The sequence below is a fragment of the Mobula birostris genome, chromosome 7 (assembly GCF_030028105.1).
Source record: "Mobula birostris isolate sMobBir1 chromosome 7, sMobBir1.hap1, whole genome shotgun sequence".
In the NCBI taxonomy this organism is placed as follows: Eukaryota; Metazoa; Chordata; class Chondrichthyes; order Myliobatiformes; family Myliobatidae; genus Mobula; species Mobula birostris.
Genome location: NC_092376.1, coordinates 54416227 through 54443600, shown reverse-complemented (window position 1 = coordinate 54443600; position 27374 = coordinate 54416227). Strand labels below are relative to the sequence as shown.

The following is a 27374-nucleotide window of genomic DNA, read 5'->3' as shown; positions in this document are numbered from 1 at the left end:
CTATTTTGGTTTTTTATTATGTCCCAAAAGAGAAGGAATGATGCAATTATCATATTGTTCTGAGCCACCACAATACCAATAAAATAAACTACCCAGATAAGCACTTGGAATCCATAACTGCTGGTCTTGAAATATGATTAAGTGTCTTAAGTTTCAGTTGAATTATAAGTGAAAATGGTTCACAGTGGTTTTGATAATGTTTACTGAATTTTTTGACCAGTTTCACATCACCACTTTGGATTTGAATTTGTATCTCATTAGCAAGGGTGATGATGTAGAAGTTTTAAACATCACCTTAATGAACATAAAAATTACTTTTAATGTTTTAATTCTGTAAGATATGTGATGGTGAACATTTTGTTCTCCGTGAGCTGTTCCAAATAATACCTGTGGTAGAAATATAAAACTTGTAAGAACTTCATAAACCTGAATTTGCCTTTCTTAAATGAATTTCATCAATGATAAAAATCAGTAAAAACTGCAAATACAGGAAGTCTGAAATAGAAAACTCTGGAAACCATCAACACCAATGAAAAAGAAAGTAAACATTTCATTTCAAACAAAGGGTCTTTAACAATCAAGTGTCTGAAACATTAGCTGTTTTTGCCTGACCTGCTGTGTAGTTCCATCATTTTCTGTTTTCAATTCTATACATCTCTTTATTAGTTTTAAGCTTATAAAGCAGATGGTGGCCATTTAGTGTGGCTCCTGAATTAGCCATTATGAAACCAAACCAAACTGTCCCTTTTTCCACGTTATTCTTAACCCTTGCTGTGGTGCAGCTTATATATTCCTCTCTTTTGTTCTGGGAAAAGCACTGTGAGCTTTGGCTAAGTTTCAGTAACATTGTTCATTGAACGCCATCAGGGGTGCTTGGTTGCTGGACATGATAGAAATGTCTGTTCTTCGAGCCATTACTCCATAGAATGACCTCAAAATGAATACCACAACTAGTAGAAACAAGGCCTCCAGTGGCAACTTTACTACAGAGTTGTCCCACCCACAGGCCCTTCTGGCCCAATGAGGCATGCTGTCCAACAATGCACATGTATAGAAGTTTGTCAAAGTTTCAGATGTCATGCCAAATCTTCATAAACTTCTAAGGAAGTAGAGGAGTTGCCATGCTTTCTTTGTAATTGCACTTGCATGCTGGGGCCAGAACAGGTCCTCTAAAATACTAATACTGAGGAATTTAAATTTGCTGACTCTCTCCACCTCTGATATTCCCCCTCCCCCAATGAGGACTGGCTAATGGACCTCAGTTGCCTCTTCCTGAAGTCAATAGTCAGCTGCTTGGTCTTGATGACATTGAGTGAGAGCTTGTTGTGGAATCACTCATTCAGATTTTTAATCTCCCTCCTATATGCTTATTTGTTACCAACTCTGGTTCACCCACAACAGTGATGTCATCAGCAAGCCTAAATATTAGGTTAATTGGTTATTGTAAATTGTCTTGTGATTGCTACTACTACTACGTCGACTCAGGCCTCGGGCGGCGTCGGGCACGATGACGGACTCTCCACTTCTCCCTCTCCCTCATCAGTGTGTTCAGTTCATCTACATTAGCCGTGCCACTGTCTTCTATGAGCGTGTTGACCATAGTCTTGGGAGGGTGCCCAGGGTTCATCCTCCCAGGCTTGGGCTCCCATATGATGACTAGGCTGGTGGGTAGCTCGGGTGGCGTAGACAGTGCCCCGCTAGTTGCAGTCTTCTCGCCTCAATTTTAGTGGTGAACATCGGTAGGTTATTACAGAGCTCGATGTTCGTCATGTGCTGTTTCCAACTCACATCGAGCCATCCAGAGCATTCGAGTATAGCAATCATCTAGAGACTTTCTCATAGTCTTGGGTCCACGTCTCGCATCCGTACGTGAGAATGGACTCTATGACTGCTACGAAGATCCTCTTTTTAAGCCCTCTGGTCAGGTTTGACTTCCAGATTTCCTTCATGTCGTTCATAACCCTCCATGTCCAGCCTTCCATATCTTTATTACCTTCTCCGAACTCATCATTCTTGACCCAATGTACTTGTAGTCAAAGACTTTCTTAATGGTATCATTCTTTACAGTCTTGTGAGTACCTTCGTCACAGTTAAACGCCATGTACTCTGTCTTTTTAACATTTTGGTGAAGTCCAACTTTACTGCACTCAATTTCCACTTTTATCAGTAGCTGCTGTGCTTCCTCCATCTGGTCAGAGAGCAGGACTATGTCATCTGCAAAATCAAGATCTTGTGATTGGGCAAGGGTTAAATAGATGTGGTTTGCTGGGTGGTGCAACTCTTTGGGCCGGAAGGGGCCTGTGGGTGGGAATTGAGCTCCAAACTCCGATAGATAGAACCATAATAGTGTGGCGCTTATCTTGGATTTTATTTGTCAATCACCCTTTGCCCATGTGTATCAAATCGCGTACCATGTGGGCAAGCCAAGAAACGAGCAAAGGCCATAACAGAGGCTTTGAGTCTTGTACGCAGTGTGTTTTAATCCATAAAGTCTTCCCTACCTTTAATACATCACACTAATTATACAAGTTCATCAACAGAATTTGGGAACGGACTGGTGGCCTGAGCACATTAGGGTACTACATGTCTATAGGAGTCCACTGCTGCTACCCTGGAAGTTGAATCAGTCTATTTTTAACTTTATACGCTTCCATTTCCATTAGTATGAGCCATACATTTAATAACAACAATCTCAGAAAGGAATAACAGAACAGAAAATGGCAATTAATTTGCCATGCTGTACCAGGGTTCCCCAAGAGGTGAGGAACTCTGTTTCCGCAGTTGTCAAAAATGTATCATTTCGAAGGTATGATGTGAATCTCTAAAATGTTTTATGTTGAGGATGCAGGTCGTTATCAAGGAAAAGTTCAACAGCCTGTGTAGATTAGGTGGATGGGAGACTAGCTGACTTGCACTCAGATAAGAACATTTCCAGTATTGGAATGGGAAGAGGAGCCAATGACAAAGACCAAATCAAGGTTTTGGAATGGAGTATTCTGAAGGTTGAGTTGGTGGGCTCGAATACTATCTTAACAATGGGGTTCTCCGTCGTCCTTGTGTTGGCAGAAGTATGGCAGAGCTCAGTGTTAGGCCATGGACGATAGTAATTGAGGGATCAGACAACAGAGCTGCTTTTAACAAGTCACTGGAGCAGCTGTTAAATATTGAGTTGCTGTGCAATTAAGCAAAAAAAGGACAGAGGATGGTACATGCAACATAACTGGGTAGCCTCGAGTATAGTTTTGAGATGAGTTTACTGTATGGTACACTGCAGACACAAACCTTAGGAAGCCAGAATAACCTTGGGCTTACAGGATCCAGGTGTGGTTGTTGTAAATTACCTTGTGGTTGGGCTGTAATAAGCCACTGGATGGGAGGTATTACCGTGTTGCTGTATAAGTACATTTTGGGAAAAGCCTCTCATTTCATGAGCAAGCAGGCGGAATGCACTTGCTGTGATCCAGAAGCTCAACAGCCAGGCAGATGAGAGCCATTTTCAGAGTTGCAGAAGAGCTGTTGGCTTCATTCAGCCACGCCCACTGGTCCAGAGCAGATGGCACAGCCATTCAACATAATTACTGTAGGACAACACCGGTCTTGTGCAAAATATGGACAAGATCTTCCTTAGAGACGGGATTTGGCAAAGTGGTGATGGAGCTCACCCTTTGTCTGAAAGTAGGTGGCAGGACCCACTCAGGATATGACCCAAATAATACACAGAGGTACAACACAGCTGTAGGTTTTCCCTTGGTGCCTTTTGGCCCTTGTCACTCAGGGTGGGTAGAAGGACTTCAGACTCCTGTTTTGGGGGGCCTTGCAATCAACGGAACGTGAGAGCAAATCATCCATGTTCTGAAGTAACATTGAATTGGATGGAAAGATTACATCTGCCAAGTACATGTGTAGAGCCTGAGAGAACATGTATGTCCCTGTGGGAGGCAGGTCCAAGAATACCATTTACCTTGTTGGGTGAAAGTGAACAAATATTGGGACTTGAGTGGATTGGGATGGCGAAAACTGCTCCACATGGTGGTGACTATTGTATGATACATGGTAACACACATCAAAGTTGCTGGTGAACGCAGCAGGCCAGGCAGCATCTGTAGGAAGAGGTGCAGTCGACGTTTCAGGCCGAGACCCTTCGTCAGGACTAACTGAAGTTTAGTCCTGACGAAGGGTCTCGGCCTGAAACGTCGACTGCACCTCTTCCTACAGATGCTGCCTGGCCTGCTGCGTTCACCAGCAACTTTGATGTGTGTTGCTTGAATTTCCAGCATCTGCAGAATTCCTGTTGTATGATACATGGTGTTAGCTGGAACACGACTAAAGGTTGTGGCTGGATTGGGAGCTATCAGATGGGCTGGTATCACAGACTCATTAACAGCTCATAAGTGCTGGCCCTCACTAAGATCATGAGATCTAGGGTGGTCTGTTATCAAACCTTCTTTTAGCGAAATAGCACCCCTTCCTGCACTCCCTCCACCTCCCTGTGTTTCCTGTAATGTTGTTGGGAGCCTCTGACTGTTGTGGGACACTGGCTGTTGTTGCTATGGCCTTTTCTGAGAGAGGCAGGGGTATGAGTGTTTGCAGTTGGAGTCCATTCTCAGATTCTGGTACTGGTTGCTTCTTTTCAGCACAGAGTTAGTTCCCTGTATTTTCTGTCTTTCCCTCTCCTCCAGTACCTTCTGTATGACGAGAAAAGAAGGTATGTATTTTTAATATCCTTTCCCAATCTACTAATATGAGCCAGCTACTCCTGCCTTCATGTTTCTATGTTTAGATTGACTGCATCACTTTCAAACTTAATGTAAAATTGGTGTATTTCTCTCCTTATCCCTCCCTCCTTCCTTCTCATCTCCCTCACTTCCCTCCTTATTCCATCTTCTTCCCCCTTTTCCAGTCCAGATGAAGGGTCACGGCCTGAAATGTTGACTGTTTATTTCCATAGATGCTGCCTAACCTGCTGGGTTCCTCCAACATTTTGTATGTGTTGCTGTTGATTTCCAGTATGTGCAGAATCTCTTGAGCTTCTGTCATATTACTCCCACTTTCAATTAAAGTCCTTGGTCCAAGACCTTGTACTGTGCCATTTTTTAAATTGACAATTAACTAAGTATTTTCTCAGGTGATGCTGTATGTAGAATTGTGAGGTTTCTAAATTTCTATGTCTCTTTGACTTGTGAGAACATTTTAAGTGTTGTAATTTATATAATCATCTAGTTAAAATATTTATCAGCCCTTTTCCTTTCTCAAAATTACAGATGTAAAGGAAATGTGGTACAATCTTGTGTACAAGTATTAAGTTTGCATAATGCACTGGAATGTATGTGCTGAGCTTAGAACCTGTACAGGGGATGGAGAGTGTAAATATTTAAAACATTTTACTTTTACTTTTTAAAAAAAAATCAGAAGTCATTTTGTTGTTAAACCAACAATAAGGCTTTGACTTAATAACTGCTACAGGAACTTTTAAAAATTGCTGTTGAATGTTAAAATCGCATTCGCTGTACATAGCGGAACAAGTCCCCTTCTTTAAAGACTCCTTTATAAAGTAATTTTGATATTGTTATATTCATCATTGAGCTTGTTAGTTCATGTTATCTATTTCAGTTTCTGCAATTATTTTTGAATACAAACTACAGAATGGTATGCAGTCCCTTGAGGTTCTGGTAGAACTGTGCCTGAAAATGTTAAAATATCCACTAGGGATCCCCACTTTTATTGAAAATGATCTACAGTTCAAAAAAATGCAATTTTGAATTAAAACAAGTTATAGCTTGTATGTGTGTTTTTTTCCAAATTGTATAAATATGTTGTACATCATCTTTACAAAGCAAACTCCTTAGGCTGTAGTTGCTGCTTTAAATATTGTAGTAGACGGGCCTGTAGAATTTCCAGCATAAATTGCTCTCCTCTTCAAAGGTAATTATTTTGGTGGCAACATTCTGATTATCACCACAGCTAGGGGAGCTTTTCTTAGAACTAAGTTTTAGTTTTTCTCTGTGACAACTAGTTGTCGTGAAATGGAGTTTTTGGGAAAAGTACACTGGATGTACTCACACATCTTGATCTAGTTTGGATTCTGTTGGGAAGATGTGGATTACACCCATTTCCACCTGAGAGTTCATAATCTCACTATTAAAGTGCAACTCAGCTTGTTTGTCATTGCTGTTTTAGTGCGTCAATAATATTGCTATCGTTCTGTAAGCAGTCTGTGGAGTGGAAGACGCTGATGTCATTGGTCTCACCCTAGATCTGAATGTTGGGCAAGAACTGCTATTAGTTATGAATTGGGATAATGATTAACTTCCTTCATTTTAAAAGGGTGATAAATGGCCAGTGGAAAAAGGACCACATTTCTCATGTTTAATGTTCATATATAACAAGTTTAAAACCTAAAATAAAATAAAAACAGAATGTGCTGTAAATGCTCGGCAAGTCAGGCCACGGGTTCTATTGAAGGTTGTAAACTTGTTGCACATGAATGGACGAAATAGAGTTAGTACAGGAAGTAGGTTTTGCAGAGGGCATACAAGTTGTTCACTGGAATGATGCCTGGATTAGAGAGCTTTGAGTGCAAGGAGAGGTTGAATAAACTTGGATTGTATTCTCTGGAATGACCTGACCAAGAGTGTCATAGATGGAGTACAAGGAGTTTAACATAGAACATAGAATAGTACAGCACAGTACAGGCCCTTCGGCCCACAATGTTGTGCCCACCCTCAAACCCTGCCTCCCATATAAGTCCCCAACTTAAATTCCTCCATATACCTGTCCAGTAGTCTCTTAAACTTCACTAGTGTATCTGCCTCCACCACTGACTCAGGCAGTGCATTCCATGCACCAACCACTCTCTGAGTAAAAAACCTTCCTCTAACATCCCCCTTGAACTTCCCACCCCTTACCTTAAAGCCATGTTCTCTTGTATTGAGCAGTGGTGCCCTGAGGAAGAGGCACTGGCTATCCACTCTATCTATTCCTCTTATTATCTTGTACTCCTCTATTATGTCTCCTCTCATCCTCCTTCTCTCCAAGGAGTAAAGCCCTAGCTCCCTTAATCTCTGATCATAATCCATACTCTCTAAACCAGGCAGCATCCTGGTAAATCTCCTCTGTACCTTTTCCAATGCTTCCACATCCTTCCTATAGTGAGGCAACCAGAACTGAACACAGTACTCCAAGTGTGGCCTAACCAGAGTTTTATAGAGCTGCATCATTACATCACGACTGTTAAACTCTATCCCTCGACTTACGAAAGCTAACACCCCATAAACTTTCTTAACTACCCTATCTACCTGTCAGGCAACTTTCAGGGATCTGTGGACATGTACCCCCAGACCCCTCTGCTCCTCCACACTATCAAGTATCCTGCCACTTACTTTGTACTCTGCCTTGGAGTTTGTCCTTCCAAAGTGTACCACCTCACACTCCTCCGGGTTGAACTCCATCTGCCACTTCTAGGCCCACTTCTGCTGCATCCTATCAATGTCTCTCTGCAATCTTTGACAATCCTCTACACTATCTACAACACCACCAACCTTTGTGTCGTCTGCAAACTTGCCAACCCACCCTTCTACCCCAACATCCAGGTCGTTAATAAAAATCACGAAAAGTAGAGATCCCAGAACAGATCCTTGTGGGACACCACTAGTCACAATCCTCCAATCTGAATGTACTTCCTCCACCATGACCCTCTGCCTTCTGCAGGCAAGCCGATTCTGAATCCACCTGGCCAAATTACCCTGGATCCCATGCCTACTGACGTTCTGAATAAGCCTACCGTGTGGAACCTTGTCAAATGCCTTACTAAAATCCATATAGATCACATCCACTGCACTACTGTCATCTATATGCCTGGTCACCACCTCAAAGAACTCTAACAGGCTTGTTAGACACGATCTGCCCTTCACAAAGCCATGCTGACTGTCCCTGATCAGACCATGATTCTGTAAATGCCCATAGATCCTATCTCTAAGAATCTTTTCCAACAGCTTTCCCACCACAGACGTAAGGCTCACTGGTCTATAGTTACCCAGACTATCCCTACTACCTTTTTTGAACAAGGGGACAACATTTGCCTCCCTCCAATCCTCCAGTACCATTCCCGTGGACAACGAGGACATAAAGATCCTAGCCAGAGGCTCAGCAATCTCTTCCTTCGCCTCGTGGAGCAGCCTGGGGAATATTCTGTCAGGCCCTGGGGACTTATCCGTCCTAATGAATTTTAACAACTCCAACACCTTCTCTCCCTTAACATCACCATGCTCCAGGGAGGGGTAATGTCAAGTATTAGAGGGAGTAGCTTTAAGGTGAGAGGGGAAAGTCAAAAGGAAATTTATCAAGCAAGCTTTTTATGCAGAGTAGTAGGTGTCTGGAATATGCTGCCAGGGAGGAAGTAGGAGCAGATTTAATAGACTTTGTTTTACAGGAATTTAGACAGGTGCATGAACAGAATGGAGGGATAGGGACCATATGCAGACAGATATGCAATTTAAATTGGCATTATGATTGTCACAGACATAGTGAGCTTGTTCCTGTTAGATGTATCCAATTGAAACTCCTTTGTCAGAATGACCTAAAACATCAACCATTTCTCTTTCCACAGGCGCTGCCTGACTTGCTGAGCTTTTGGAGCATTTTCTGATTTTTTCTTACTTTGGATTAGCAGCACCAGCAGGTTTTTTTTCCTCCCAATTTCCATTTTGTTGCTATCATTTTCAGTATTTGCAAAAAAAAGGTGCTGGCAAACAGCATGCTTTTGTGGCCATTTTAGAATTGCATAAAGTCTACAGCTTTTAAAAAAACAATGGAAAGCTATTCCCTGCATCCACATTTAGTATTTTGTAGTCAGTGATTGTTTGTATGCAAACTGTGTTCTTGACTTTTCAAAGTAGTTCTCAAGAATTTAAATTGTACTTCCACACATTTCAGTACCAGCTTCTTGATGTGCATGTGGAGCTTTTGTTGAATGTTAAATTTTAGCTGATAAACAAGCTGTGTGGCATACTGCCAGGCTTTGTTAAAATTATGTGGCTGTGCAAAGAAGTAGTACTGTATGTTCTTAATGTATGAGGTGCATACTGCAGGTCTTTACAAATTATTTTGTCCCAGGGTGACTTGAAGGTAATACAGTATGAGCATTCAAAGGAGAATTCAATTGTTATGTAATGAAATAAGATTCCAAACCTAATGCTTGCATTTGAAGAATTTCTTGCCCAGTGATTAATCTTGATTATCAAATACAATGCCGCCTGGTTTTAAGTTTCTAATGATCCTTTTGCACAATTAGAGTAGAATTGAATCACCCATATAGTCTGACAACACCGACATGCAGGTTGAGAGAGGTGGTAGAGCCTACTGTTATTAATGCACTTGTGGAGGCTGATGTATAGATTCCTTCTCTGAGAAGTAAGAAAAGAAAGAGATCAGGAATGAATTCTCCAAAGATGATGTGGGAATGTGAAGCAAATTGATTGATATAGGTAATTTTACAGCAATTGGCGTACCTGTGCATTGTAAATAACCTGAACATTTTCCAAATCAGAAATGATGCTGAGAGTCTAGTTCCCTGACAGCAGAAGATGCCTGTCGCCTCACAGCAGCCAGCAAATCCATACAGGTGATCTCCCAAATGCGCATCCTTAAAAGCTGTACATAAGTCAGGAGTTTAAGCTGGGAAGGACTTGCATGTGTTTTGGCTGTAAATGTACATAGCAAAATCATCTCACTAAGTTTGAAAGGGGATGACGACATGAATTAAGTGGCAGAGGGAGTAAATGCGCCATACTTGTAGATTTTGAATTGGCTCATTTGAAAAGGGCCAAGGCCTGATTGGAAAGACCCAAACATAAAGTTGGAGGAAAGGTTTGACCTGGTGAGCAAGAGTAGTAGAATAGATACAACTCATCTCAGTGATGGAAGTGTCAGTGTTTCTCACATGTAAGCAAGTTTGACAGGAAGACTTGAAGGTCATATTTGATAATGGAGAAATGAGGCAAGTTTGATGTGAAGCACCAAAACAGGAAATGCTATAAAAACTCGGCAAGTCAGACAGCATCATTGGCAAGAGAAACATTTTTAATATTTCAGGTCAAAGATTTAATAGAATGCTAGTGGGCAACTTTGACAAACTGTAATAAAGCCCAGTATTACAAAAATACCCACATTTGGGCAAAGAATTAACTGTAATTAGTATGGCATTTGATTTTGGGATTGCTGCATTTTCCAAAGCCTCAGTTCGTAAAAATTCTTGAGTCCTGTTGAATGGTCTCAGCCCAAAACATCGACTATACTCTTTTCCCTAGATGATGCCTGGCCTGCTGAGTTCCTCCAGCATTTTGTGTGTATTGCTTGGATTTCTAGCATCTGCAGATTTTCTCTTGTTTGTAAAAATTTCCAGGTTTCAATGTTGATTCATAAAAAGCTATCTATACCGGGAAGAGCAATGAATGAAAAACCAGGAGATGGAAGCAGAGTCTTTGAATTACACAGCACGGAAACAGGTCCTGTTGGCACAACCCATCCATGCTGCTCAAGTTGCCTACTTCAGCTAGTTCTATTTCCGTATCCTGCCTAAACTGTTCCTATCCATATACACGTGCGGTTGTTTTTTTTTAACATAATGGTACCCCAATCTACCATTTCCTCTGGCAGCTCATCTTATATACTCACCACTCTCTGCACGTGTGTATGTGTGTTGGAGGGGGGGCTTCCCCTTGGATTTTCATTAAATCTTTCCCCTCTCACCTTAAGTCACTAACTTTTTGGACTCCCATATGTACATTTGGAAAATGATTGTGGCTGTCCACCTTATCTGCACTCCAGGGGAAAGAAGTCCTTAGCCTTTGTGGTCTCTCCTTATAACTCAAACCCTCTAGTCTCAGTACATCCCCGTGAATATTCTTTACATTTTTCCCAAATTAGTGACTTTCTTCCTCCAGCTCGGCAACCAGCATTGCAGAATTCCAAATGCGGTCTCACTAACATCTTGTACAGCTGTAGCATGACATCCCAACTCTTGTACGAAATGCCCTTGGACTCGAAGACAAGTGTGTCAAACACTTCCATTACCACCCTGTCTATCTGCATTTCTACTTTTAACAAAATGTGGATTTGGTCTCTCTGTTATACAGCATTCTCCAGGGCCTTGTTGTTTACTATGCAAATCCTGCCTAGGTTCAACTTCAAAGGTTTCAAAGGTACATTTAATGTCAGAGAAATGTGTACAATATACATCCTGAAATTCTTTTTCTTCACAATTATCCTCGAAAACAGAGGAGTGCCCCAAAGAATGAGTAACAGTTAAATGTTACAATCCCAAATCCCCCCAGCTCCCCCCACCCACACATAAGCAGTAGCAAAGTAATGATCCCCCCTCCCCCACCAGCAAAAAAAGTATTGGTGCCCCCCCCACCGAGCACTCAAACATGCAGCAAAGCATCAATAAAGACACAAGCTTGCAGTACCCCAAAAACTACTCGTTCACCAGGTAATTCAACATATCACAGGCTGTCTCTCTCCCCCTAATAAAGGAAAAAGAGGTGTCCCTGTTTCACAGCAAGAGGGGAGACATAACAAACAACTCATTGATTTACAATATTAAAAGTCTGTTGTGTCATTTCTTCCAAGCTCTGTGCCCAAAGAACTTGGGTCTCTGGGCATACAGTCAGCAGCTAACTTGCTGCTTTTGGTCTTCTGTTTCCCTCGATACACAAGTTTCTGACCTCAAGTCCGCACACCTCCAGAGCCATGAAATCCTGGAACCCTGAAGGCGCACTAGCCTTCTAGGCGCGTCCTTGGTGTATTGGATAGTGGCCAATCATGAGCGGGTCCCATTCCCGCAAAGAGCCAAAGTCAGCATGTAACTCCAGGTCAAGGTCTTCAAAAGAACCCTGAAAGGGAAAAATAGAGATAGTAAAGATAAAAATAGAGCTGTTTTCGAAGATGGAAGCAAAGTAGTCGCCGTTAGATGTCATCGTCCTAAGCTCCACACTTCAACTTGCCAAAAATATAACACTTCACACTTGTCCAGATTAAATCAACTTGCCATTTCTTGGCTTGCTTTCCCCATTGATTTAGATCTGTTGCTATCTTAGACAGTCTTCTTCACTGCCCACTATACCAGCAATTCTGGTTGCCTCTGTTCCACAAATACCCTAATTGTCCCTACTGTATTCCTGTACAAATTGTTCATGTAGATGATGAAGAACAAGGGACTCAACATCAATCTCTGAGGCACACTGAGGCCTCCGATCTGTAAAACAATCCTCTAGTGCCATGCTCTATTACTACCAAGTCAATTTTTTATCCAATTGGCTGGTTCACCCTGGATCTCATATGATCTAACCTTACAGCCTGCGGGTCTGTGTCAAAAGTCTTGCTAAAATCCATGTAGCCAATATCTACTACACTGCCCTTCTCAATTCTCATGGTCACCTCTTCAAAGAGAACTCAATCAGACTTGTGAGACTTGATTTCCCATGCACAGAGCCATGTTGAATATTTCTAACCAGTCCCTGCCTTTCCAAGTATTCCAAGAATTTCCTGGAATCGTATCCTGGTTCTTAAATTTAAGCTGCCATTTGTTCACTTAAGGATGCTCTCTTATGGGTGCCCATTTTCCATTTCTATAACCTAGATCTGGATTACTGATGGATGATTTCCCAGTCAGATTACTCTTGGCTCTACTGCAGCTTCTTACCAGAGAGTACTGTTGAGCTTTGCAGGAGAGAAGCAGTGGTTGGGAAGAAGTTGTTTTTAAACCTTTTGGATGAGGAGGGATCTGAGATAATTTCCCCCCATGAGTAATGGAACACCAGGATATAAATCTGATGTTGTAATGCAGACATGGTATTAAACTAAAATAGCTGCAAACTTTATATGCTTTGAGGACCGGTTGATAAAAATATCCATTTACTATGCTGAAATCATTTAGTATCAACTATAGACAAGGCGACTTCTAAACAACAATTTCTTTCTTATTCTCTCTCTAAGTTAGAAAAATGTTCTATTGTACAGTACGGGAGTTATCAGTCTCAGTTTGATAGTGTGCCTTGTGACTGGCCATATGATGTTACTGTGATAATGACAGAGTTACTTAAACATGGAGTTGTTTGGTTCTTCCTGGTGAAAAGTCATTATTTGTAATTTCTGATTATCAAGATCAATTTGCATTCTGTTCATGTTATTTCTTGAATACAAGTAGCCAGACATTGCTGCCATTCCTGTGTCAACTAATTTGCTGCTTTGCTCCATAGTCATTGACAGTTGCTTATTTCGTAATTCCTACATGAGTCACTAACTGGTCACATAGTTACATATGACTGAATGTGGGGATGGGCTTTGTTTAATGGAAAATATAGCTTTTCACTCCATAGATTATATTGCTCTTCATAACCACAGGCTGTCCCAAAACCCTATTCAGCCCACGAAGTTTAGTTACTCCTGTAATGCAGGAAAAAGTAGCAACAGAATTTCACATGGCAAGGTTTTGCAGATCAATGCAACAAATGAGCTGTTAGTGTTGTTAGTGAAGGGTTAAAAACACTTCCTTTTCAACATACCATAAATCCCTTGACAGGCTTTTGAGGTCTCATTTTGTTTATTACCTGGGTTTGCATAAAAAGTACAAGTTGTTTAGTTGTTGTACAATGAATCTAATAATGCTGTAATTCTAACTATAGTTCTTTGCTGGTTGCCTATAAAATGTCAGTGTCCATTGTAAGGAATAACATTGATTTGAATACTCATTCACAGGAGCAAATCTTTGGATTAGTATTGCATGGTAATTTGATTCTGGTTGAGGCAATCAGGACGCTTCATCTGTAAATATCCTCTTTTTAAAATGGGCCAATAAGCTGAGTTATTTCAAATTAAACCATTTTAAGCAGCTGTTGTTGCTGAGCTCCTAGTTTGGAAATGTGACTGCCTTGTATGCCTATTTGTGGAAGAAGAAGAAATATTCAAAAGCACTGCAACTAATCTGGATAACTGTTTATGTTTTCCCAGTCAGACTTGTAAATCCATGAAAAGACAATCTGGAAGCCAAATATTCTCAGTTTTAACTGATGAGCGTTACAGTTGATTTAAAAAGAGCTTTATTTAAGTTTTTTTGTTTGGAAATATACATGACTGAAAATGTTTATTATTCCAAATGAATATTAATATTATCTGTTGATAATATTCATAAAATTGCATATAGTAGCTGTTAAATTACTATTTTCCATACAAAATTAATACTTGTAACTTAATTAGAAAAGATTTGTTTTCTGAATTCTGTCAATCCCAGATTAACATTTAAATGTTAAATAAATCAAAAATGAAGTAAACAATTTCAGATTTGAACCTTTATAATTGTAACCATGTAATAGAATTTGTTTTCAGAAGAAATTTTATCTAGAAAGGTGGCGTTATGGGCTGCATTTAATTTACTGCACTTTTAGTGCAATTCAAAGTTATATTCATGTCCAGAAATGTTTTGAGTCCAAGAGAATCTAATGATCTTTTCCCCCTTGTACTTTTTTTGACATTTGCATGATCTAATGAAGATGCAAAATTAATTTAACAATCAATTCTCATGTGTTGAAACAGTAATCCCAAACCTAGCAATGCTACCTCATGTCATTGCTATGCAATCCCATGCATCACATCATTCTGACCTTTCTCTTGGCTGAACTCTTAATTTGAAGCTGTAACATATCCACAGAAGGTTATGCTGACTTCTCTGAGGGTTGGAAGAAGTTTACAGTCTTAGAAGAGCATGTTACAGTAACTATCAGAGAACTCTGTGACTCGTGCAGTCTCTGCTCAGATTGTCTTTAACTTCATAGGGGATATTAATCTTTGAATCTTTTTAACAATATACAATGAATTTCCAAGAAAATGCAATGGCCTTTACAATTCCACAAGAAGTCCTTCAGACAACTATCAATGGTGGCTCAGAAAGTGTTGAAAGCAACGAGAGTGAGAAAGCTGTGTCCAAGTCACAGAGAAGACGGAGTGATATAAATATATATAAGGAATTTTGTGATTTTTATGCTAAATTGTAAGTTTTTCCTTATGTTTACTTTTTGCGGTACTAAAATGTTATTAACATCTTACAACATCAGTGTTCGTTTAATTCTTGCAGAGCATTATACTGTTAATTTAATTTTGTTTTGTACATAACATCAGTGAAGAACATAATACTTTAGTGCAGTAACAAACTGGAACATGCTATCAATTGTTCTGTGTGACCTGTTAAACTTGCTATAAATAAGTCTGATATGGTTGTTCAGGTTGTCTTGAAATGAGCACCATAACTAATATATTACTTTCCAAGAGTATACCCGAACACATTTCAAGTCCTGATTCGTGGCCTGGGAGATAATGTGTTTGGTGCTGTATTCAGAAAGCTTTTGAATTTGCATGTAAATGAGGAAATGCAGAAGTTTGTTGAAAGATTGGAATTTTGAATCTTTTCCAAGTATCCCATTTACTCTTGATGTCGAGATGGTGATAACGATCCTGAAATTAAAGCCACTGCCAATGTGATTTCTGAGTTTCCAAATACTTTAAGCTTCTATCAAAAAGATCTAAGGCCTTTTTGTATTAAGAGAAGGAACAGTTTATGCAGCACTTTCAAGGAAGGGTCTGAAAATGGGAGTTGAATTTGGGAATCCCTGTAAATCATCAGTAACTGGAGGCTGTATCGCCAGCAATGGGGACGAATGATAATACTGTTGCCATGCTTTGGTCAATAATTAAACCATTAACACATTACTGGAAGTCCATAATTTTGAACCAGTAATTAATAATTTAAAGCTTTGTAGCCAATGTTAACTTGAATTATAACAGTAATAAAAGCAGATCTGATAAAAGATAGTCAACTGACACATTGATTCTTTCTTGTGAGAGCATTTTTCTATTTTTAATTTAGATTTCTGTTGTCTGCAGTAGTTTTCTTTTGCACTACAATAAATTCTGAATTATATAATATTGAATTGTTCTGTACTGTAAGATTGCATTTATTCTTTATTATGTGATATTTCATTTGTAAATAACATGAATTGAATGGATATGCTTAATGCTAGATGTCTAAAAATGATGTACTTCATTATGTCTCTTTTATCAGCATGGTTAGGATTTCATCAACCTTTTCCACCATGGAAGAAGCATGATAGAATTTTATTTTTTTAAAACCATCTTCAAGTGTTGGGCACTTCTGATGCCTACGGTAGAATGGAAAATATGGCATAGAACACCTGAGATGGGACCCATCTGAATTTCATTAAATGAACATTACAAAAACAATCTGGCATCTCCTGCGTGTTACGTGTAATTGTTCTTGATAAACCTCTAGTTCTCTGCAAGTATTCAATGGCCAGGTGGTTAAAAAACAAAATTTACCTGGTCTTTGCTATTGTTTCTGTGACAGATTTGGTAAGAATGCATGAAGCACCCACATTATTAGTTACTCTCCCATTAAGTTGCTATTTCTCTATATCGCATGGCTCTATTTCAGAAATGTGGGATATTTAACATAGTTGGATGATTTATGTTTAAAAACTGCTTAAATTGTTGATGTTTAAGTAGTATTGTACCATGAAAGTCTAAATCTAACTTGTTATCATTTTTTTACAGCAACATGGCAAATGCTCTGGCTAATGCCATGTGTGAGCGATGCAAAAGTGGCTTTGCACCAGCGGAAAGAATTGTGAACAGCAATGGAGAATTGTACCATGAACAATGTTTTGTATGTGCTCAGTGCTTCCAACAGTTCCCAGAAGGGCTGTTCTATGAGGTAAGGAGAAGCATGGGACAGCTGTGCAATCCATTAAGTCTTTAAACAAACGAATTTTTAGAATATCTCTGGCCTCTGGTTACCTATTTGTTTTTGATTGTTCTACTCCATGTATCTGTTTCCACTTTTTTAATGCAACAATCTGCTGGAGGAACTCAGTGGGTTAAGTAGCAACTATGGGAGGAAGGAAGTTGTCAATGAATCAGGTTGAAACCCTGCACCAGTCCTGGTGCAGGATTTCAATCTAAAACAACAGCAGCAAATTTCTTCCACAGATGCTGCCATGCCTCTGAGGTCCTCCAGCAGATTTGTTTGTTATTCCACAATCCAGCATCTGCAGTCTCTTGTATCTTTTCTCAACCAATGTTTCATCCTTGTGCTCACAATATCTTGTTAAATTGGATAAACACACCCCTACAGCATTATTAACCTCACTTAACAAGCTGCAATAAAAACAACGGCATTGGAAACTGGGGGAGAAAGAGTCACGTTGTGAAAATGAAATTGGGCAGCAAAGTTGACAGTTGAAAATGATGATGGGAAGAATCACCCTGCAGGTAGTTGTAGCCATCGGGCTGGGCAAGAATGGGTATTATGTGCATGTAAGGCTGCTCCAATATTACCAAAACCCAGCAATGAGATAGGAAGTGGTCAAACAAGACCAAAGTTTATTTTATAATTTCAGAAGTTTTTTATTATGGCAGATATTTCAATTTAATAAGTATATTCAGAAGAAACTGATGATATCGAACAATTAAGTGATTTTAGAAAAGAAAATCTCTAAACTGGAAAGGGCAGTGTTGTAATGGTGATAACTGACTGTAACACATCCTGCTTATGAATCTATGACTAGATGTGTCTGTTGCTTTTTACACCAACATGTTATCAAGGCACCAGCAACTTTGTGTATCAAAAAAAACCTACCATAAATTTGTGAGAATCATTACTCTATTAAAAAAAAAGAGTATAAAATTCAGTAGATATGTGTGGTTGCACAAGAAAATATTGAAATGTATAAAATCAAGTTCTTGAAGATATAAACAAAATAAAGAGAAAATTGATTTGTTTTGATTTACAAATTTTGAACAGCCTTTGGCATCACCAACGCAGCCACTTCCTTTCAGAGTCATATTTCAATTAAACTCTCTCCCTTTTTGCTCTCATTGCCTTCCTGTATGTTTATAGACATTTTCTGCTCGTTCTCTTCTCTTACAACAATTCCTGGGTTTCAGGTATCTGTCTGTTAAATATGCCCTGGCTGGTATATTCTGTGTTGCTTCGGAGACATTGCTGCAAACTTTGTGTGTGTTGATTTCCAGCATCTGAAGACTTTCTCATGTTTATTACTTATTATTTTGCTCTTATACTGTACACATGGTGTTGGATTCCATTTGAAATCAAAACTAGCATACTATTTGAAGCATAAAATATACTTCTGGAAGTACGAGTCAAACAACATTTTTGGAGGCAGAGAGATAATTGATGTTTTGGTTAGAAACCCTCCGTATGTCCTTCCTCGGTTCGTGTTTTCACTGCCATCTTGTACTGTGTGGCTTCCATCTCAGGTTCCCAGTTTGGTCCCAACTGAATATCCTAGTGTATTTTACAGTGGAGTAACTAATGGTTCAACAACTCAAGGGGAAATTATGATAGGTTAACAATATCGTGGTCAAAGAGGGAAATGTTAGCAGCATTTGCTGATCTAAATGGAACAAGTTCTAACATAACGAAACATCCCAGAGAGTATTGGCAGCAAAAGGTTTGGTTCTTGAGAATTCCTTCTCAATCTTTCCACAGTTGTATGTTTCTCTTTATGATACTTACCAAAATCACATATTTTGCCACCTATTTTAAATACCTTTTATGTGGCTTGGTGTTAATTTTGTCTGATGATGATAATCTGTTAAGTGTCATTAAATTCCTCTGTACGTAAATTAGAAAATCCAACACATCTGGCTGTACACTTATTACACCTCACCTATTTCACTATTAATGTTATCTTAGTGCTGATGTAGAAAGAAGCCCTATTCCTATGGCTAGTTAAAAAAAAATTGCAAAATAAAATTCTGCAAGTTGAATTGACAAAGATGGCAAACCCGATTGAAACTAAGGTGCATAGCCGCAGAACTCTAAAATCACAATTTCAGTATGGAATCTTTGCATGCATAACTTATTGATGACCTTTCCACAACCTTAACTAAATCTTCCATGCACGTTAGCATTTACTGTCACCAGGTTAAAATCCTTAGTGTTTATTTTAGCACCAGCTACCAAACATACCAAGGTTTACTGACAAGGTTTGGTGATTAGAATCTAGCTTACTATATAAACCTTTTCTTATATATACTTGCCATCTTTTACACTAGTGTAAAGAATTGAATATTTTAATTACAAAAGTGTACTTTTAAAAAAAGACATAATATAGAACTAGTTAAATCATTACATTTCATCTGTTACAGTTTGAAGGACGCAAATACTGTGAACATGATTTTCAGATGCTTTTTGCACCCTGTTGTCATCAGTGTGGTAAGTAGTAAACATTAATTAACAAATTTGTCTTTTTAAAACAATAGTTTGAACTCTGCCTGTTAACACATTTTCTGGCATTAATCTTATTCATGGTACATACTTGCAATCCTTTCAATATTGGAGAGTTGATTTGCAAGCAAGAGTTCTTTAGTCTGTCATACTGATCTGCACTATCACACCTCTTCACAATTGTTATGACTCCATTCACAATCTGTTAAACCAAAATTGATAATATGCTTTGATAGAAATTTTAGAGTGAGGGATATTCCAGGCTAAGACATATAAATTACAGGAGTTACTATACTGCAGCCGAAAGCCCATAGCATCTCATGAATAGCTAGTTTTCTGCTGCCTGTTCTGAGTCCACTCCATTTAACATTGTAATAATACCACACACCATGATGTACTTCAGTGCTGCCCTTTTCTTCTGAGTTGATGGGGATTTGAGGGCTAGGATTAGGTTTAGGGTTTAGGTTAGAGTGTAATTATGTGGGCAGTGAGAATATTATCCCTCTTGTGTTTCCTGATCTTGTTGCAGAAGATTCAGTGTCACTTAACCCTGGCACTTTAATCTGGCCCAAGCCTTTGATTAACTTGGTCCAACACTACTTGGCTTTATTAACCTGGTGTGCACTAGGATACCTGATCAGTAATGTAACCTGGGGCCTTTGGGTGTTTCATTAAACACACACCCTTGTCCGGGCAACCCAGCCAGGGCTGATCGGGCTCTGGCTTGTGTTTTTCCCATGGGCCAAGATAATGGAAGGTATGTCACTTCTTGGGTTAGGGCATTTTAGACCTCGTTATTAGGTTTTATTTTAACTATTTGGGGAGTCAATCATTTTGAAGCTTGGATATTGGGTTTCATCTCAAGGTAAGATGTAACTATACCATGATATACTTCAGTGTTTCCTTTTTATTCTGAGTCTCTCAGAGTTAAGGATGACTTGCCTCCACTCCTGTCCCTTGGATTTTAAGGTAGTTGATGAAATCCTCTGACTATTATAGGAAATGCTTGCAACTGATAGGTGGGTTTCATTTGAGCACTTTCAGGATGAAAATCCTGGATACCACTTACTCATTTTGAATGATTACTAGCCAAAGATTCCTTTTTTATTAATGAGGATTTCTTTTCCCTTGAAGGATTTTGTTTTTGTTGTGCTGGAAATCTCTTTTTACGGCAGACCTCTGTAGAACACTTATTTAAAAAAAAGATTGCATATCAGGTATGCAGATGATGTAGCCTAGCTGAGTGTAGTTAGGGTTTCAGTGCTGCAAAAGGAAATAGGCATTGCTCAACTTAACTTGCCAATTATTTGAAAGATTTTGCTTTTGAGATGGTCTTTTTCTCTGACATGAGAGGCAGGGGGCACTGCAGTCTGTTGAACCATGATTAAACTAAATTCGAAGTTTGATATCTTAACTTTGTGTGGTTAGGACTTCTGTTGATGTAGTGTAATTTGTGATGAATTCAATAATTAACTTTTGCCTGAGAGTCAACTTCTGATATTTAGTTATGCTCCACGTTTCTCATGCATTTTTTGTGGATTTTTATTGTAGGGGGAGTGATGTGGAATAGAGCAGTTTATGAGAGAACTTTTGAACATTTAATGTAAGGCCAATTCTCTTGTTCATTTCTTCACTGAATCGTACATTAGCTTGGAGCAGAGCATCTGGTTTGTGCACACAGATACACAAATTGCAGCTCAATGGATGAGGTTGGCCAGACTTTGATTTTGTATTGATGCCACCAGTACCAGTGATTCAAACACCATTCTACTGTTTCAGTGTTCCTCAACTAAAAGATGTGTTGAAGCTTGTTCTGTAATTGTTGCTTACACTGAATCGGCAGACAAGTTGACATTAATAAGTTAGTTCACTGAAAAGCTCTTTTTGCTGACATTCAAAAGATTTTAAAACCTGTCATTGAAATCCACTCACACCTTATTGTGTGTCTATTTTCAATGAATGGTTTGTGCAAGAATCAATTATTTATAGAGAGTGGTTACATTTATAATCATAAATTGTACCATGTTTGGTGAATAGCTCCACTGGTATCACATGGAATTGCCCATTTTAAATGTGTATACACCTACAAGTATGTAACAGCCTTGTCTGTATCCTTGAGTAAATCATAAAAAATATATTTTTTGCAACTATAGTTGTTCTTTGCATACCATGATTGGAGAAAGAAGTCAAAACATCTGTAGTTTATTATGGGTGAAATGTCACTTATTCACACTGAGTTGAGAGGAAAATTTAAAGCTTGAGATTAGTGAAGGTCACTGAGGAATTTGAAAACGAATAAGAAGTTAAGATTAGAATAAATGTAAGAATCTTTTGGAGGTTTAGAACTTCCCAGGCTATGATAGCAGTTACAATCTCGGTTGATATTCAAAATAAGCATCAACTCAATCCCCTACCCAACAACTAAGCATGAAATTATTCCCTACGGTATTGCTGCCACCCACTCACACACACAAAGCACCCATATCTCTCTGAATATTAAGCAATCAAAGCTCTCTGAATAAAGCAATCAAATTTTTCTTCCTCCTGCCCACATTGGTTGCCCTCTCTTAATGTGAGCACTTCCCTCTTCACACCTTTAAGTAATTGACTTATTTTTGTCACTTTCTCTGTCACTCCTTTTCTCAACTCTCAGACTGCCTTGTTTGTCTTCTCCCCCTTTTCCTCAGTTGTTGCCCATATTCCCTTTCTTCCAGCCTGACCAGAAATCTGCACTTACTATGCTTTAAAACTTGGAAGTGCCCAAGCCACTGAACTGTATGCTATAACAACACACCCAAAATGCTGGAGAAACTCAGCAGGTCAGGCAGCATCTATGGAAATTAATAAACCGTCCTGAAGAAGGGTCTCAGCCTGAAACATCGACTGTTTATTCATTTCCATAGATGCTGCCTGACCTACTGAGTGCCTCAGCATTTTGTATGTGTTGCTTTGGACTTACAGCAGGTGAGGGCAGCATCGATGGGTGGGGGAAGGGAACCCCACTCTTTGAAGAAGGAGGACCTCTCGAATGTCCTGGAAAGGAAAGGCTTATACTGGGAACAGATGCAGCAAAGATAAAGAAACTGAGAAAAGGGAATGGCAGTTTTACAGGAGACATGGTGGGAAGAGTCAAGATAGCTGTGGAGTCTGTAGGTTTATAAAAGCTATTGGTAGACAATTTGTCTCCAGAGATGGAGACAGAGAATTCGAGAAAGGGGAGGGAGATGTCAGAACGGACTGTGAATTTAAGGACAGGGTGGAAGTTGGAGGCAAAGTTGATGAACTTGACTAGCTCAGAATAGGTGCAACAAGCAGCACCAATGCAGAGATCAATGTAGCACAGAACAAGTTAGAGAACATTATCTGGGAAGGCTTGAAACATGGACTGTTGAGCATAGCCAATAAAAAAAGAAGCAGGCATACCTGGGACCTACGCAGGTGGCCGTGGTTACAACTTGAGTTTGGAGAAAGTGGGATGATCCAAAAGAGAAATTGGTGAGTGTAAGGGCCAGTTCCACCAGATGGAGGGGGCTGGTGGTGGAGGGGAACTGGTCAAGTCTGTTGTTGAGAAAGAAACAATGAGCTTTAAGGCTCCTTGGTCAGTATAGAAGTGTATAGGGATTGGACATCTATGGTGAAAGTGATCGGGGCCAGAGAATTGAAAGTTACTGAGAAGATTGAGAGCAAGTGTCATGAATGTAGGTGGTAAGGAACTGAACCAAGGGGAATAAAATGGAGTCGAGGTATGCAAACATGAAATCAATGGGGCAGGAGAAGACAGAAACAATGGGCTGCCCACATAATCAGGTTTATAGATCTTGGGCGGGAGGTGGAAACAAGCAGTACAGATTAAGGGAACTGTGAGTTTGCTGGCAGTGGATGGGAGATCTCCAGAGTTGATGAGGTTTGTGATGGTGTCAGAGACAATGTCCTGATGGTCCTGAGTAGGGTCCTTTTCAAGGTGTAAGTAAAAGGAGGTGTCTGAGAGTTGCTGCCTGGCCTCAGCAAGGTAGAGGTCTGTCCCTCAGATTAAACACCACCCCCTTTGTCTGCGGTTGTGATGGTGAGGTTGGGATTGGTATGGAGAGAGTGGAGGGCTGTGCATTCAGAGGGAGTTAGGTTTGAAGAGGAGAGAGGAATGCTGAACTTGAGAAGGTTGATGAATCATTGGCAATTGGAGAAAAAAATCCAGAGCAGAAAACTGGAGCGGGGTGTCCAAGAAGAGGGGGAAGGGAAGGAGTACAAGCCAGGTGCGTGTGGGAGGAGGGATGAAGTAAGTTGGGAGATGATGGGTGGAAAAGGTAAAGGGCTGGAGAAGAAGGAATCTGATAGGACAGGATGGTGGACCATGGGAAGAAGGAAAGGAAGAGAGGCACCAGAGGGAGGTGATAGGCAGTTGAGGAGAAGAAAAAAGATGAGAACGGGGACCAGAGAGGGGAATTGAAGAAGGGGGAGGGGGACTGTTTTCCTCGGAGCAAAGGAAGTTGAGAGGTGACCTTGTAGAGGTATAGAAAGTCATATGGGTTAGAGATAAGTGGATGGTCACAGTTTTTCCCCCAGGGTAGGGGGAGTCTTAAAATTAGAGAGCATAGGTTTAAAATAAGGTGGAAAAGTCAGAGTAGAGGAAGGAGTTAGAGAACTTAGTGACATGATATCATTACAACATCCTTTCCCTCAATATCAGCAAAAGAAGTGGTCCTTGACTTAAGGAAGAGGGGTGCTGCACATACTTTTTACGGAACAGTGGTGCTAAGGTCAAGAGGGTTGAGAGCTTCAAGTTCCTCAGAGTGAACATCACCAACAGCCTGTTCTTGTCAAAACACATTGATGCCATGGTATAGGAAGCTTAACAACCCGTCTTCTTCCTTAGGAGGCTAAAGAAATTTGGTACAGCATGTCCCCTTTGACTCCGTGACCACAAGAAACTGCAATGAGTTGTGTACACGGCTCAGCACATCACAGAAGAGATAAAGGACTGAAGAAGGAATCTGATAGGAATTCTCTTCCACCTATCACCTCCCAGCTTCTCACATCATTCCTCCTCCCACACTCAGCCACCTTCCTCCTCACCTGATCTCACCTATCACTTGCTTCCACCTTTTTATTCAGGCTTCTGGCCTCGTTCTTTCCAGTCCTGATGAAAGGTCTTGGCCCAAAATATCGACTGTTCATTTCCTTCCATACATGCTGACTGACCTGAGTTTCTCCATCACTCTGTGTGTTGCTCAAGATTTAAAACATCCTCAGAATCTCTTGTGTCAATGACTGCTTCTTTCCTGCTGTATTAATAGGACAGGAGGGCTCTTGACCTCGGTCTACCCCACTTTGACCTTGCACCTTATTATTCACCTGCACTGCACTTTCTATGTATGTGAAATGCTTTATTCTGCCTTCTGATACTGTTTTATCTCGTACCACCTCAATGCACTTTGGTAATGAATTGATCTGTATAAGCAGTAAGTAAAGCAGGCTTTTCACTGTATAGAGGTGACAATAATACACCAAATCACTCATTTACCATAAAGGACCTGAAGAGCAGATTATTCACACAGAGTGGTGGGTGTATGGAATGCTCTGCCAGAGGAAGTGGTAGTGATGGGTGTAATTACACATGTAGAAGACATTTGCACAGCTTTGTAGGTAGGAAAGGGTTTAGAGGAATTTGGAATAATTGCAGGCAAATAGAACTAGCTCAGAAAGGTGCCTTGGTTAGAATGAAGAAGTTGGGCCAAAAGATGTGTTTCCATGCAGTATCTCTATAACAATAAACTGCCAAATCTATAATCTTCTTGCCCTTTGAAACAACTCAGTGATTGTAATAAAGTTTAATCTGTACATTTATAATTGCTGATTTTTAAAGAAGTTGCATTTTAAAATTGACCATGCAGAAAATGATCTAAATTTCAAAGGCAAACAGGCGGAATTCTGCAGATGCTGGAAATTCAAGCAACACACATCAAGGTTGCTGGTGAACGCGGCAGGCCAGGCAGCATCTCTAGGAAGAGGTACAGTCGACTAGTCCTGACGAGGGGTCTTGGCCTGAATCATCGACTGTTCCTCTTCCTAGAGATACTGCCTGGCCTGCTGCGTTCACCAGCAACTTTGATGTGTGTTGCTTAAATTTCAAAGGCCCCAATTTCTAAAAATAATTATGTTGAATTTTTCTGTCCATCAAAGTTCATTCATCAATAACAAAGTTTATAGATGAACCATATTTCAAATTAGTAGGGGAGAAGGGTGGTAAGAAAATATTGTCTGAGTACTTTTTTGAGAAATATCTATATTGGTGCTGTCTTTTGTTCCAGGTGAGTTCATCATTGGCCGAGTGATTAAAGCCATGAACAATAGTTGGCATCCGGAATGTTTTCGCTGTGACCTCTGCCAACAAATTCTTGCAGATATTGGATTTGTAAAGAATGCAGGCAGGTTGGTATGCTTGATTACCCTTCTTTTATTAGTAATACAGAAACAATACTCTGTGCTCAAAAGTGTATGCTTACAGAAGGTTCCATTATGTTCCCTCGCACCTGTTTGTAAAAGGTCCATAGAAATTTGCAATAAAGAACAAAGTCAGTCGAATCCTTCAACTATACCTGCCTTCTCTGAGAGCAACCCAAGACATCAAGTCATTTTCTAAGGAGATGCACATGGAATTTAATGTTGTGCTTACCAACAAATATCACTACTCTCACCTTAAGATGGGCCTAGTGCAGTATCCTGAGGAAATTTGCAGCATTGTGCTGGGAATCAGTTGATTACTTTCTCACAATCTTACCCATGTTTCTTTGCACCATGTATAGCTCCAGCTGTTGAACTGATGCCCACTAACTATTACCAGTTCCCCTTGATGCCTCACTCAGGGCACTCATTCTCACATCATGGAATTTAGTTGCAAGGAGGCAGTAAGATCTGGAGCATGGAGGCTCTGGTACAACTTCCAATGGGTATTGGTGAGCAAGCTAGCTGCCACTTGATAACACTGTCAATACCATTTTCTATTACTTTTCTCTTTTGCAATTAGTCAAATTAGATTTGTCCTTTTCTAATTAGGAAATCACTGGCCCTCCACTTAAGTGCCAATCTTTGAGAGAGCTTGTGCAATGAGTTGTTGAAAGTTTATTTAAGCTGTTGCTACCTTTTGCTGAAAGTACTCACCAAGCTATTTGGTGTATTGAAAAGAAGCTATTGGATAGCCATCAGGAACTGTGTATTTGCTGCTGTACTTAACTGAATTGGTGGTTGTCCATCGTATCGGACAATGACAGGAAACCTATGCGGGGGAGCTTTTAAAATGGAAAAGTCATTCCATTGGGGCAGTTCCACTCTCTCTGCCTCAGAAGTCCAGGTCCAGTGGTACAAGCAAGCTTCACAAGTCAGGATCTTCCTTGGTTGTAGTTGAGGACCATGATGTCTTTCGCCTCTTGGCTTGCCCTTCGCTCTTCGTGGGGATTACAGAACTGCCTTCCTGGCCATCGCACCTCACTGTAGATCTCATCTCCCCAGTCTGCTGGAGCTGGCTTCACATACCAGGACAGGCACGTCCCTATCTCACTGGGGTATGAGGCCACCAGCTACCCTCACCTGGTTTAGCCTACCTTTAAAAGCAGTATACAGAGGGGTGTGGCTGCTGTTGCACACAAACAGCTATTTGGAGCCACAGGTGAGAGCTGAGTGCCTGGCGGGAAACAAAGGTGAGTGAGCTTCCTGGGATGGACACGATAATCCCCTTCACCAGAAGTGCTACTCTTCCTGGACACACCATAACCTCCACTTAACCTAATTATGGTATTGTAATTTAAATGCATAACACAGTATTAAATACATTCTCCAGAATTTTGTGACTCCAATTCTGTAATATCAATTGTACTATACTTTCAATATTTTGGTTTAAAATTGATCTGTGTAAAACTAAATCCTCCAGCATTTTGTACGTGTTGCTTGTCAATGTTAATCTGTTTTTTCCTATAGTTTATATTTCTGCTTCAATGAAATGAGTTTCTTTTCCAGTTTTTAAGTATACTCTTTTTCTCTTCAAACATTTATAGCTTTGTTATCC

The 27374-nt window shown here is 40.0% G+C and overlaps 1 protein-coding gene across 7 annotated transcripts in view; it reads left to right on the top strand.

Moving 5' to 3' along the window:
• LOC140200210 (LIM and senescent cell antigen-like-containing domain protein 1) overlaps nt 1-27374 on the top strand; it is a 109119-nt gene that overhangs the window by 61209 nt on the left and 20536 nt on the right. For 4 of the 7 annotated variants that reach the window (XM_072263191.1, XM_072263192.1, XM_072263193.1 and 1 more), the window contains exons 2-4: nt 16621-16780; nt 19240-19306; nt 25624-25744. In XM_072263191.1, coding sequence (XP_072119292.1) covers nt 16621-16780; nt 19240-19306; nt 25624-25744 — 348 coding nt within the window. Of the gene's footprint in view, nt 1-14696; nt 15044-16620; nt 16781-19239; nt 19307-25623; nt 25745-27374 lie in introns of those variants that run through there. The other 3 variants (XM_072263194.1, XM_072263188.1, XM_072263189.1) reach the window with 3 other exon arrangements.